Below are 14,645 nucleotides of genomic sequence, written 5' to 3' on the forward strand. Positions count from 1 at the left end.
CATTTAAGACAGCCAGATGTCCGGCTACATTTGTGGCCTTATTTGTTGTTTACTGGGTTGGAACTGGGACTAAAATGGGTGGTACACAAAATCAGGTCATCTGGGAAAGTTTTAAACAGAATGAGGGTTGGCATTGTTGATATTATCAGAGATGTTATCTTCTAAACTAGCATATACAAAGGAGGGTTCATTATCCCGGCATACTCATGTTCTTCCCAGGCAGGCCTGCTGAAGGTGTGGCCAGCTCCTGGCATTGTTGATATTATCAGAGATGTTATCTTCTAAACTAGCATACGCAAAGGAGGGTTCCTTATCCCGGCATACTCATGCATATCTGACCTGTGGTCCTTATTTTTAGACAGATCCATGTGCTTATGTCTCCAGTGCAAATCGTTTGGAGGCATTCCATGGATTTGTCATTTAGGGATGTTTAAAACAACCCACAGCTGTTCTAATTTCAACTTTCTGATTTCTCAGAGAATTAAGCTGGAGTCAGTTCATAGCTTTAGATTAGTTATGCCCAAAGGGTGCTTGGATTCACCTGTATCACATTGCATGAAGCGCTGCTCAAATTTTGAAGCAAGCCTAGAGCTTTTACTTTACAAATATATGCTTAGAGCTAATACTTTTATTTTGAAAGCCATTTCGCAACTGCTGTGTTTAAAAGAAATTTTCATATTTAACCAAGGCCTATAATAGCTAAATGCTGTTGAATTAGTGTGTAGCTGCTTCTAGAGATATCTTCCACTGAAATATGCAAGATTATCTCCTGCATAAACACCTGGCCTCGCCTTCATATGCTGACATGGCTTTTTTGGTCATTAGGTACGCCAGGCTCTGCTCAGCAATAATTCCAGCTCCTTTGGCATTCTGCTCATCAACCTGCTGTCAGAAAATCTTTGCTACTGTGTATGCTGGGCGAAGAGAGTCACACAGCAATAAAAAATTACTTACTTGTCATTTTGTTGATCGCAGCCCTCTTTTCTCTCATCCTGCAACTTTCCTGCATCTCCACGAAAAACGCTTCTTGGATTTCTGATTTTTTTTATTTTTCTGGTTTAACTTCTCTTTCTTCCTTCACTTTCTTTTTCTTCAAAGATGCTATAACTGAGGAAGAGGGCAGATACGATGCTTGATTTGACAGATATTTGCCTCTCTTTCTTTATATGTGGATCCACAATGCTGTCAGTAATAGATATTAGATATAATGGAAGAAGATGAGACAGGATCGTTGAAACAGAAATATTCGTGAGTAACCTTCATTGTGTTTTCTATTGCTCCACCACTTTTTTTTTACCTTTTTTTTTACCATCCCCCTAATCTTTGAGGAGCTATAGCTGGTCAGAGTTCCAAGCAATTGGTGTGGTTGGTGTATTTATGACATTATTTACCCATTTAAGAATGTCTGAATGTGAGCAAAGTTAAATGAGTAGCCCAAATGTGGGTTTTAACAGTTCTGAAGAGGGGACAGTTACAACTTTTTATTTCACCTCAAGTTCTTATAACTTACTGACAAAGAAGAACATATATTAAATGCACAGCTGCTACAATGAAAAATAACATCTGAGAAAGAACAATGCTAAAATTGGGTGAGGGGAATTTTTATGATTAAAAAGAAGCATCCTGTTTTCTGGAGGACGAAAGTAGGGATGGTGAAGGGATTGGGGGTGGTGGGTGGAAGAATTATGTTGTCTGGGGTGAAGTGCATTAAATCCTTTCATTGATTCGGACTCCCACTACCAGGTGGTTTTACATGAGTCTCACAAAAGACTGGGTTTTGGTGAGTGACAGGTAAAGAATCCTTTTGGCTGTGGTTGCTTACTCATCTTTTCACATGTGATAACTTGTTCCTGTACTTGGTGAGAACAAGTCTGGTGGAAAAAAAAATCCAAAATGAAGACGACAATGGCACAGTTGTAGAGCTCCTGAATGAATGATTGTTTCTATTCGTTCTTAGAGTACTCGGGGAAGTGGCTGGGGATGAGGTGAAGCCACCAACTTCCATATTGATGGCTCTGTGTTCATGCTGCAGAGGATGCTTGTGCTGCGTTGCCCTTAATGCATGCTGCTACGTGGTGCTGGTCACCGCTCCCATTCTCCCTGCATGATTTCTTGTGCAAGCATAAAAATCTTGGGGCTGTTTCTTATGTGGCAAAAACTTGTGCTAAGAAAAATGGACTTGCTGAAAGGAAAAGACAAAATGTTCAGATTACATGGTTACATTTCTTCAAGGAATATAACTGAGAATAACAAATAATGACTAATATAGAGCTAGTTTGCCTCAGCCATTTGTACCTATATAACCACTCTTGGTAAAGAAGCATAGATTTGTTTTTTGAAAGCGTGAATTTATTGAACCTTTAAACTGTGAAGAATCAACATGGCTTTGTTCTACAGTAATATTTAAAAACAAACTCCCTTTTCTGGTTTTGATTTTTGCTGGAATATTGTTGGTGATAGCTTCAATGAAAGACAGGACTTGGACAGAAAGCAAGCTCAAGATAAATATAAATACCTTATAGGCTGTGGGTATTTGTTCTGTCTTCGCCAGTATGTGAGGAAAAGGAAGAAGGGAGGTTCCTGTCTTGTCTGCTGTAATTGCCATGTATAACTTCACCTTCTTTGTCATTCTGATCGGTCACTCGGGTGTTCCACACTGTCATTCTCTAAATAGAAGGAAAGGAGATATTTCCCCTCTCCTTCCTTCCCTTCTGTAAAAGGCAAAAATCCCGATAAGGTCCATTTACACAGTTCTTTGTTCTATTAAACAGAGCTGACACCATTTTTCTCTGGCTGCCAGACCAAATCAGGAGATCCTTTGCATCATCTCAGGTGTGTGCCTCTGAACAGCTGACCTTTACATCACGTAACAGAGCTAGCCTGAGAAGCACTTAGAGGGGCAGAGCATCATTGGCTTATACATTGCCACAGTGGTCTGTCTTTTGCCCAGTGCCATAAATTGTCTGCGGAGAGAACAATCCAGAATAAAGAACAAAAATTAAATTGCTAAATAATAGCTCAAAATAGAAAGCTCTGTAAAGCTCACAATGTATCCCCCTTTTTTCCTGCCATTTTAAGCTATTTAGAAACAATTCATTTCCTGCTTTGAATGGAGTTAATTTTATCGCAGCTGTTTATTTTTGTTTTAACAGCTTTAGTTTATACAGCCCTTTATCATCCCTAAATATCTTTCTGATTTAGAATCTTGGTTTGATGCCAGTGCAGCTCTGGGGCCGTTGGTGAATTAAGTCTGATGTTGTGGTCTCTTTTTAATCCCTGTTTGAGCTAATCTGTTTTGGTACATTTCAGAATGTTGCTCTCAAAAGACCTGTAACTGGCATAGCAGGAGTGTGGCGTGTTTGAAGTGTCTTGAGAAAAGTAATCTCTCTTATATACCCATATAGGAAAAAATGCGTGTGAAGTGCAGAATTCCTCCAGACAGTGTTGTGAGAATTTAATCTTCATGAATACTAAATTGGCTTGCATTTCTAAGGAGCGTGAAGCAACAGAGCATCTCAGAGCTCTGAGTGTTCTTAAATAGCTGTAAGTCAGTAGTCCCATATCTTGTCCCAGCCAAAAGTTGGGAAGGGTTGGCTCCTGGGAGTTTTAACTTCTTGCTGCTGATACTGCCCTTGTTCAGACTTCAGGAATCTTACTATAAAGTGCACCCAACGCTCAGATTTGAGCTCTACTTTTTGGTGCTACAGTTGATTCAGCAACAGTAAATCTAGGTAGAATATTGTCTTTGCTTATAGAGCCAGAAATGTGAAATAACGCCTTCAAAAGACTTCGCAGAATCACAGAAAAGTCAGGATTGGAAGGGACCTCTGGAGTTCATCTAGTCCAATCCCCCTGACATGAGTTTTGAATGTCTCCAGAGAAGGAGACTCCACAGCCTCTCTGGGCAGCCCGTTCCAGTGCTGTGTCACCCTCAAGGTAAAGCAGTTCTTCCTCATATTCATAAAGAACTTCTTGTGTTTCAGTTTGTGCCCATTGTCCCTTGTCCTGTCTCTGGGCACTACTGAAAGGAGCCTGGCCCCATCCTTTTGACACTCGCCCTTAAGATATTTGTAGACATTGATAAGATCCCCTCAGACTTCTCCAGGCTAAATAGGCCCCGCTGTCTCAGCCTTTCCTCATAAGGGAGATGCTCCAGTCCCCTCATCATCTTTGTAGCTCTCTGCTGGACCCTCTGCAGTAGCTACTTGTCTCTTGAACCCCAGTTCTGGACACAGCACTCCAGATGCAGCCTCACCAGGGCAGAGTAGAGGGGGAGGGTCACCTCCCTCGACCTGCTGGACGTGCCCAGGATCCCATTGGCCTTCTTGGCCACCAGGGCACACTGCTGGCTCTTGGGCAATTTGCTGTCCTCCAGAACTCCCAGATTATTCTCCACAGAACTACCTTCCAGGAGGTCAACCCCTAGCCTGTATTGGTGCATGGGATTATTCCTTCCTAGGTGCAGGACCTTACACTTGCCTTTATCGAACTTCATTAGGTTCATCTCTGCCCATGATTCTCTCTGACTTTACAGCCTGAGAATTTTTAAAGACCTGAAAATTTTTCCTGCTATTAGAACGGGTGTGATTGATAGTAGGCATGTTAGTGAGCACCTTGCTGATGTTATGTTCTTAGCTTGTCAGCTCTCCAAATGCTGACAGAGAGCTGACAGATTCTAGAAAAGTTGCTGTTAAAAAAAAATTTAAAAATAGAGGCCTGACTACTGTACTGTTATCCTATCCTGGCTATATTTGAAGTATTTAATAACTTAAAAGAAAAGTAAGATGTGGTCAGTGTTTCTGAGGATAGAAGTTTGCAGAGCTCCTGGCCTTATGTTAGTGCTGAGTTCATAGCCCTACTACAGCTGTTCCAGGCTGTGCAGGTGTATTGGGCAGCAGCAGCAGACTGTGCCAGCTGAAATGCCCTCCGGTTTTTAATGCCCATTTAGCAACCTGACCTCCCTGCTAACTAGCTTTTCTTGAAAAAAATTCCATGTTTGAAATTCATAATCTGACAGTCTAGGTCACTCGGGTTCCTACTTAGTTGCCAGCTGTATCCATGGGTTACATTTGTCTTTTGGGGAAACTACCCACCCATCTCTGTTCTGCTACTAAGCTGTTTGCAGTAGTGGCAAAAAAGGCCATGAAAAGCTCAAGGAGGAAAAAAAATAAAGAGGAGAGTGGCTGGAAGACAGGCATTTTTCTGTTTTTAAGAGGAGAGATCACCTTAGCCATCCCTTCCTTGTGTAGGCAAGGCTAGGGAGGCCAGCGCAGCTGCAAGCTGCATTTGACAGGATTGGTCTGAGAGAATTGCTGACATATATATGCTAAGATATGTATAGAGATAGATAGATAGATAGATAGATAGATAGATAGATAGATAGATAGAGATATATATCAGGAAACAACCCAATGAAAACATAAATGAGAGGAGAGAATTTCTCAGGCAAAGGTGGACGTAGTGTTGCAAATCCTTGCTTCAAGTTCTTTATCTGTACAAATCAGAGGTGTATAGGTCATATACCTTGGGAGGAAGGTAAGAGAGAGCCTCCTTAGCACATCGTTAGGAGTAAAAGCAAGTTAGATTCTTTTCTGCAGGACTATTTTGTACTTAAGCACTGCATTATTGATCCTTAATGTTTCTGGAGATCTTCATTTTATCTGATTTGTTCTCAGTTTCCATTGCATATAGTCACCCGCCTCTTCTATCACCTTTGCCTCTTGCCCTCAACTGTGAAGCGTTAAGAGTAAGACCAGACTAGTTCTTGAAAAAGCCAGGGCTTTTATTATTTATTTATTTATTTAAGTCCAAGGGAGCTTCTCAGTTTGTGTCAATCAAAAAAAAAAATAAATTATGTAATTTCCCCAGTTGATCAGGAAGAATTCTTTCAACTTTGAAGGAGCTTTGTAAGGGTGGCCTCTGTATCTGGTCGCTGAAATGCAGTTTATTTTGGACAGGTTTCACTGGTCCATTCTGTCCTTATTTTAAATCAAAAAACAAACAAACAAACAAATAAATAAAAGCTGATATTTCCTATGTTGCTTTAATTATGAGGACAAAAGCTATGTGGGAGCATGAGGAATGAAATACTCTTATCAAGCACAGGTGGGTGATGCTAGGGAAATCTGTTGTAAGCCTGAGGTGAGGTTTCTAATAAAAGATGTGATGTCTCATCATATAGGAATGGTCATAAAAGGTGAAGATGCCATAAGGAAAACAAGTGATGACCCAGAAACAAAAGCCTAACTCTTGCTGGAGCTCCTTGAGTTTCTGATCTCTCATGCAAGCTTCAAAGATCTGGAAGTCCATGTGAAACCTGTTGAGTAATTCCCGTAATTACTTCCATATTTTGCTTCCATCCACTGGCCAAGGTCCAGGTCCTCTTCTCCTGCAATTAGTGATATAGAAAGCATATTTCATTTGTTGTTTGTTTATTTTGAAGATAGCTTTTCTGTTCATTTCAGGGAGTGGGTAAGAGTGGTCATGGATTCTATCAGTTAAAATCCAGTTACTTGTGGAGGGAAGCATCTGCACTGCTCTTTCCCTCAATCAGAGTAGTTCAAGGAGATTTTGGCAAGGATGAAAGAAGGAACCTTTGCCAGAGGGTAATTTTCCCATCTTTATCAAGAAGGTATTTTGTTCAGCAGAGGGACAGTGATCACTATGATTTGTTTGAGTTTTCTGAGTTGTGGATGTTTTATACTCAGAAGTATTATTTTAACCCAGTGTAGTTAGTTGGTGACCATTCTCTTTGCATTTAGAAGTAGTAAATAAAGTTGATTCTAGCCTCTGTCTCAGCCAGGGCCCTAGTGACTGACATTTTGCAAAGCTGGGGAAGGTCCAGCTAGTAGAACTTAAAACTTCTTCCGTTACTGCCCAAGTCACAGCAAGGTGTAGGAGTAACAAAGACGCAGTGGCTTTGCTGTGTTGCCTGAAGAGATTTGTACCTCTCTGGCATAATTAATTTACTCTTGCATCTCTGAGTGCCTCAACATTGTGGAATGGCTCTGCTACGGATAACAACTCCCTTCCTGTCAACCACAGCACAGAGCAATATGGCAATGAATGCTTGAATTCCCTGATTATTGCTTTCATAAGCTCTGGAAGAGAAGGAGCGCACAGAATTTACTTTACTGATGGCAGGAATGCTGCCATTCTAACTACCATAATAAATGAGTGAAAACAAACCTGAAGTTTTTCCCCAGGCCCTTCTTGGGAAAAGAAAAAATTCCAAGTGAAGAGATCAAGATCCCTCATATTTAAGAAAATAATTGTGATATTATTATTTGGTATTCTTTTAAATTCCAATCCTGCATTGCTCATGGAACAAATAACTTGTTCAGTGCTATCTAAATTGAACACTCTAAGAAAAACAAATGTAACTTATGTTCAACAGGTAGATGTAACAACCACTCAGGAGGCCAAAGGGCCTAAGCATTTTCCTTAGATTTTAGTCTTTTTGTTTGTTTCTAATTGGGAACTTTCTATAATTCTGCAATTATATGCCTTTTGTGTTTTGGATACAGAAAATCTCAGAGCAGCATATGATGACTTTTCAGCTGAAGAGTTTTGCTAAAATTCCTGGCCTGAGACATAACTCCTGATTTCATTCTCTAGCAGCACCCTGGTGTTGAAACCAATTGAACAGCTGAGCCCCTCGTGTCCTGGATCGTGAAGTTCTGCCTGTAGGCCCCAGGACTTGCACTGGTTTCTGTGGTTAGTTGGAGAAGCTTAAAGCAGCCCTTGAAAAAGATACTGTGTTTTGCTGGATAGTCATGTTGCTAGTGAATTGCCAGGAAGATAAAGATAGTGCCCCCCACAACAAGTGGCGGCTCACCAGCATGGCAGAAGGCTGTTGGATGGAGGCTGTTTGTTAAGACCAAATGCATCACTTGAGTCGGGGAGGCAAAAGTGAATGATTCAATTGTTAATATTAAAAGTTCTATTCATAAAGATTTTCACTGACTTCAAGATTTTCTTTAGGTAATTCCTCTATTTGATTTTAAAGGGTTGTTCTAGTGTAGGTGGAAATTATATTCTTTCAGCTCAGGAACATGGCTTCATTCTGTTTCTGTTGCTTATATACATCAGAGAACTGTAGAAACTGAGGCATTACGAAGATTTTATAAAACTTCCCACATGCTCCACAACTTACAGCCTTTCTATGGGGACCCAGTAGACTGCCCCATCTTAGTACCATTTCATAGAATCATAGAATCATTTAGATTGTAAAAAAACTTTAAGATCATTGAGTCCAACCATTAACCTGGCACTGGCAAGTCCACCACTAAACCATGTCCCTAAGCGCCACATCTACCATTTTTTAAATACTGCCAGGAATGGGGGCTCAACCACTTCCCTGGGCAGCCTGTTCCAATGCTTGACCACCCTTTCAGTGAAGAAATTTTTTGTAATATCCAATCTAAACCTCCCCTGGCACAGCTTGAGGCCATTTCCTTTTGTCCTGTTGGTTGTTACTTGGGAGGAGACCAACACCCACCTCACTACAACCTCCTTTCAGGTGGCTGCAGAGAGCAAGAAGGTCTCCCCTCGGCCTCCTTTTCTCCAGGCTAAACAGCCCCAGTTTCCTCAACTGCTCCTCAGGAGACTTGTGCTCCAGACCCTTCACCAGCTTCATTGCTCTTCTTTGGAATACAAGTAATTTTGGGGTAACATTACTTGCTTACCAAAGGGAAGAGGGAAAGAGATTTGTATATAATCTCTACTTGATTTTAGGTGTCTAGATTTTAAAAAGGAATCTTCTGTACTGGCAGCCTCTTATGATGAAAATCCATAGCAATCACTTTGTGGACCTTGATATAAAAATAATGAAGAAGATGAGCTTACTTAAAATTTTTCTTTCTTTGACTTGCAAGAACCACATCCGTGGCACGATGAATGCTTGTGAAGGGAATGTGAGGATCAGAGTTTATTATTAGGTAGGATTAGTGCTGTAGTAGCAGCAATTGCTGCAGTTTTCCTGGAAATGTAGTTAAGTCAATCTGTAATGTAGGAAGGAAGATTTAAATGATCTAGGGGACGGTTTCAATTGGGGGAAACTTCAGTGGGTCACTTTTGCTGCCAGTGGCTGTTTCATCTGATTCTGCACCGTTCTGTAAAGTGGCTGAAGCATCACCATACTGCATCTGTGGCCTCTGCTATACAAACGGCAGATATTTTCAGATAAGTGCAGATAAATTTTCTTATTCACTGAGATAAGTAATGCAAATCGGAATGTCAGTTTTGATTTATTATATTCCTAGAGGATAGTGTGCATGGGTGCTTTTCTTATGAGGCTGTCTATGCTGCAGAGAGATTTAATTTTCAGCAGGGAACGTATTATGCAGCTTATTTGATTGCAAATTTCTTTGAAGAGCTTTCAGCTTTATATTTCCCAGTTAGGTAATGTAGCTTTAGATGCTAATTGCATAATTGGCTTGATATGAGTCACACAGATTTAAGGTACAGTGTGCCTGGTCTGACTGCTTGTTAGCTTTAAGTGGCTTTGTACAACAGCTGCCCTACAACTGAATTTAACTCTTTAATTTATTGATTTCTCTTCCAAATAATTTTTGTCTGAGGAAGAAGGATTTTCTTGGTACTCAAGGAATGGTCGTCTTCATTCAAGAAGTTTTTGATACTGGAATATGCATGTTTTGTGGATTGGTGTAAGTCCTAAGTGGTACACCAGTGCTAAAATAAAGTGATTTTTAAAACTCAAAAATGAGTGCATGGCACAGAGAACATCTTCTCTACCTGTTCCTTGTGGTTTTGTTTTCCTTTAGAGGATGGTGGGAGGGATCATCTTCCAGTCACAATCTGTTTTGAAAATAGCTTCATACCTAAGATTCCTTCTTTCATCCCTCCATTTCACAGGCCTAAAAGATGCTACAGGCTCTGAGAGTGATGGTGGTGACTCTTGCAGCACAAAATCGGAAGGAGCCAATGGAGGCACGACAATCCAACCCAAAAAGGTCAAGGGTGTTGGCTTTGGAGATATCTTCAAAGACAAACCTATAAAGCTACGGCCAAGGTCAATAGAAGTTGAAAATGACTTTCTCCCGGTAGATAAGGTATGTGTCATTTCTTAATTCTCTCTTGGTGTTGATTTAAAGTTTTCATCCTAAAGTTCTAAATTTTGTTACTGGCCAAAACTTGAAGTTTTTATGGTCGTTATTTCTTAATCTTTCTGTGGACAAGATTTTGCTTTTTTTTCTTTTGCTACACACCACAAAGTGAATTCCAGTGAGGTTAGCTGCCTGTAAGAACTGTTACTTTGCTTAAAGGTTTACTTCTACATTCGTACCTCCATCTGTGTAATTGGCCTTTTTTTTTCCTACGAAAATATTACTTTAGAGAGCAAGACTGGAGAGGCTTTTCAGGTTTTCAGTTATTCATATTACAGTAAAAAAAAATATTGCTAATTCTTATGTAAACTAAGGGAGATACTGTTTCTGTGCCATTCATTTACTTTAAGAAAAGGAAGTGTTGGTAAATACCCATATACTTCAACTTAGTACTAGGTTTGTTGATTTAAAGGATGCTTTCAAAAATCACCTAGCTTTGTTTAAAGGGATTGGTAAAAGAAAAAACACATTTTTTATGGGTTTGTTCTACGTGAAGTAAAAAGAAAGTCCTGAGATTAACACTTGGGGGAAAAAATTAAGTTCTGACAAATTGAAACAGACTATCTTTTTAGTTAGTCTTTGTTTGAAAGCCTCCCAAACTATCACTAAGTAAGTTAGAAACAGAGAAAGACTAGAAAGCAAAATGAGATGTTTCTAATAAACTATAAGAGGCCAACTTTTCTCTCTCTCTTTTTTTTTTTTTTTTTAACAAAAAAAAGGACCAATAAGATATATTCATTAGGGAAACAAACAAAAGAGTGCATTGTTTCCTAATGATGTAAGAACTAAAGAAAAATCTGTGAAATCCTTCTTTTAAGCGAACAGTTAGATTTGCACAGCATTACTGGTATGCTGGGGAGTGTTAGGAGGCTTCCACACCTGGAGTTCTGCTATGGGCATAGTTTTATAATGTGTTTTCTTTGTCTGGAAAGTGACTATAAGAAGCTCCTGGGCAGTTGCTTTTGTTCCCAGCTGTGGCAGCTTCGCGTCTTTTGAGATGTGCTTGTGCAGTTGTCCATAGAACCAGGCACTACAGTAATTACTTTTTTAGGTCTGCAAAGCTTTTAGTTTTTAACATAGATCATTTCAGTGACCTGATGTATAGCACAGCACCTGCCCCCACATCTGCCATCAGTTACTAGTGGTACAGGAGAAGAGGGGGTCTGCAGAGGCATGGTGAAAACTTCTTACGTAAATTAGTTATGCTGAAGGAGATTTGGTTAATATTTTACAGGAGACTGCAATTTGCACGCTGTATGAGGAGGGTAGTGAAGAGCTGGGATAATCTAAGTAAAGGAAAGACCTTGATTGTATTACTTCTTGACCATTGCTGACTTCTTCAGAGACTGCATGGTACCCTGCTTGCCTTCTGTTTCTGGGTGGGCTTCTTAACTCAGGTGTGGGGCTTTGTGAACGTGCAGGGCTGGGAGCGGCTGAGCTGTATTCCAATGGCACCTCATCAAAAAAGCCTCCCTGGGATAGAAGACAGGGACAGGTCAGACCTGGTGGTGTTCAGTGAGTGCTAGTAAATTTATATTATAGCTAATGAACCTTCCTCCTGCCAGATTCAGGGGGTGGAGTGTAAAGTAGTGAAGTTAGCTTTGCATGGAGCCATTGTGGTATCTTCCTGCAGCACGGTTCATTTGTGAACCTGGCAGTGTTTAAAGGTGTGATTGGGCTTTATAAAAGTATGCTGAAGAATAATTTTACCAGAACATGAACTTGGTTAATAAAAGATGTCTTTTTTTTTCACACCCACCCCCCCCACCCCCCCCATTTTGGGAGGATGTTTGTTTTTATAATTTGATGGCTGCCTGTGATCTTGAACTTGCAAGTACAAGTCTTTCCTTACAATAGGAAGTACCTGATAGCAGGCAGACTTAATCTCATGTATGGCTGTACTTAAAAAACCTTTTTTTTTAAATGAACTCAGGACATAAGAAGTCCTGTATCATCAGGAAATATGTATTTTAATAATGTATCTCTACAAGAGGTGAGTTTTAAATCGTTAATTTCCTGCATCTAGGTATGTAAAAGAAATACGTGGCAGAGAAAGAAAATCACCTAAGATAAGCATACTGTTATAATTTATATTATAGTAGTGTTTATAATTGGTGTGTAACGTAAGTGTTCACTTGTAAGGTGATGCATATGTAGGCACTGACCAGATTTCAAGTGTTGCATAAAATTCAGTTCTCCCGAATCTAATATAAGCAGATGAGAATTTACTAATTATAAGGCCCTGTTAATTCCGTGTAAAGGATTTCTTGTGTCTGTAGTTTACTATAATTGTAGATACCTCTACAGTAGTGATTGTAAATGGGAATGGATTAAAATAAATTACTTATCACTTGAACTATGTTTTAATGTGAAGTGTTCGCAAAGTGGTTATGAAGTGGCCTTCATTTCGTGAAGGGAAGTCTTACTCCACTTTGTAATAATGAGAAGTCTTACCCTGGTTTTTCACAAAGAACAAGTATTTGTGCAGCATAAGCCAATAAGTTTGTTACCCAGCCAAAAATTGGATATAAAATTTTCAGAAAATTTCTAAAATTTTTCCATTCTACCCACAGACCTTCCTTCCTGTGTCTTCAGATTTCTTCTATAGTTGGCATGGGTAGTGGACAATAATGGCTTTGTTCTTGTAAACGCAATCCATCATTTGTGTTTCAAGTGTGTAAATAACTGAAAGCAGTATTTTTTTTGTTGTCATTGCTTTTTTTCTGTCTAGGGTCAGGATGATTAACATTTGAGCAATGCCATTCACAGGTTTCAACACTGCGGTCTTTGCCTACTCTTAACACCAAAACGTTACCCACTGACACAACGTTTGGTTACAGCTGCAGAACATTGACTTCCCCAAATACTTGTCTCCTGGCTGCAAGAAATTCCTCCCTTGTCATTGCCATGTTCTTTGCCATTTAATGCTGGCTGAGAGCGAGAGAATCCTGCATTAAGTTTGCTGTTCCAAGCAGGGTCACATTTAGCTTAAGAGCTCTGCATACTGGTTCAAGTATGATGCAAAGTGCCAAATAGGTACAAATTTTTCTCTAGCAGTGTATTTTTTAAGGGGAGCTTTCCCCTGGTATCTGCCTTGTTCATTTACAAGTGGCCTCATTTTTTAAATAACTTGTAATCTTTTGAAGAGGCAGAAACAATGCTTTCCTCAATTCATTCTTTTTCACTCTTTTTTTCTTTTTTTTTGTTTGTTTTTATTTTAATTCTTTCTGAAATTTGGAGACTGTAAAACTTGCTGTTGCTTCTTCTTGGTACAGTTGTTGATGAAACATTTTATGTATTATTGGAATGATACTGTTACCTTTTTGATTTAAAATATTTCCTAACAACTGCTGATTTTTTTAAAGCATCAATAAATTAGTCTGAGGATTTTATAATGTGGAATTATTTATAACAAGATAATTCCTATGGAAAATCTCAGCCCCTTTTACAGAGTAATCAACAGGGTCTCATTTTGTTGGCGTTATCACTTGGTGTTCTAATGTGGTTTCAGTTTTATGAATAATAAGTTTAGATCATATTTCATGCAGAGGTGATACAAATTACTGAGGTGTTAAGAAGGTTTTTACACAAATATTGGCAGGAGTATGAGGGCAGAAAGGATTGCTGACTGTGGAGCAGAGGCAGATGCCATTAGGCTCTCCTGTAAATCACTAGGCAGTTTGATGTGCTCCAAGTGCTAGCCCAGTGGTAACAATGTAGGATATAGCGGCCCTTGTCTTTTAAAGTGATCAATAAACTCTCTAACTAAAGGCAGAACTGAGGAATTGTGTGAAACCCCATTGGTTTTATTGGTGTGCAGAATTCATTGCTTTGCTGTTCTTTGTTATAAAAATCACAGAAGCAGATTATCCTAGGGAAATTAATGATGCGGTTGTGGGAGTTTAATTTGAGCAGTGCCATCAGTACTGTGCTTTTATTTAAAAAAAAAAAAAACCAAACACAAAAGAATCAAATACTTTGTAGTCGTTTTCTTTGCATTTTTGCATTAATGAATGAACCACAGGCCGTGTATAGCTGGAATCAGATTCCTGAGGCTTGGCTCTGACAAATTCCCATTACTGATAGGTGTAAGTGAACTAATTTACAATGCTGCATGTGACTGAAGATGTAGCTTGCTGACAGATGAATTTTTAGAGGAAATACAGTATGCATATAGGCATGTTGTGTCTCCTGAGAAAATTCCGTATAACACTGTTGAAGTAGCACAAACTTTATGGTCAAAGAGAAAAGCTCATTTCACATGTCCTCCATCTGTTTGTGCAGATTCAAGACATTTAAACAGGTGTTTATGCTTATTTCTTTATTCCTTTTTCATTCTGTAGTAGCTTATCTATAACTTCTGTTTCTAGGTTGGACTTCCTTCCAATATGATCTTGTATGTGCTTCCATTGTTCTAATAAGTTATGACATCTTCCTCTCCTGTGTCTAAAAATAAACCTCTAAAAGTATAGGAAAATATATTCAGCCAATACACTCCTTAGTCTGAATTAACTGTAT

The 14,645-nt window shown here is 39.4% G+C and overlaps 1 protein-coding gene across 5 annotated transcripts in view; it reads left to right on the forward strand.

Moving 5' to 3' along the window:
• The window catches only part of SH3KBP1 (SH3 domain containing kinase binding protein 1), a 231,559-nt gene that overhangs the window by 132,431 nt on the left and 84,483 nt on the right, over positions 1-14,645 (forward strand). For all 5 annotated transcript variants that reach the window (XM_055701190.1, XM_055701191.1, XM_027810860.2 and 2 more), the window contains one exon: positions 9,877-10,073. In XM_055701190.1, the coding sequence (XP_055557165.1) occupies positions 9,877-10,073 (197 nt within the window). The remainder of the gene's footprint in view (positions 1-9,876; positions 10,074-14,645) is intronic.

The sequence above is a fragment of the Falco cherrug genome, chromosome 2 (assembly GCF_023634085.1).
Source record: "Falco cherrug isolate bFalChe1 chromosome 2, bFalChe1.pri, whole genome shotgun sequence".
NCBI classification, from domain to species: Eukaryota; Metazoa; Chordata; class Aves; order Falconiformes; family Falconidae; genus Falco; species Falco cherrug.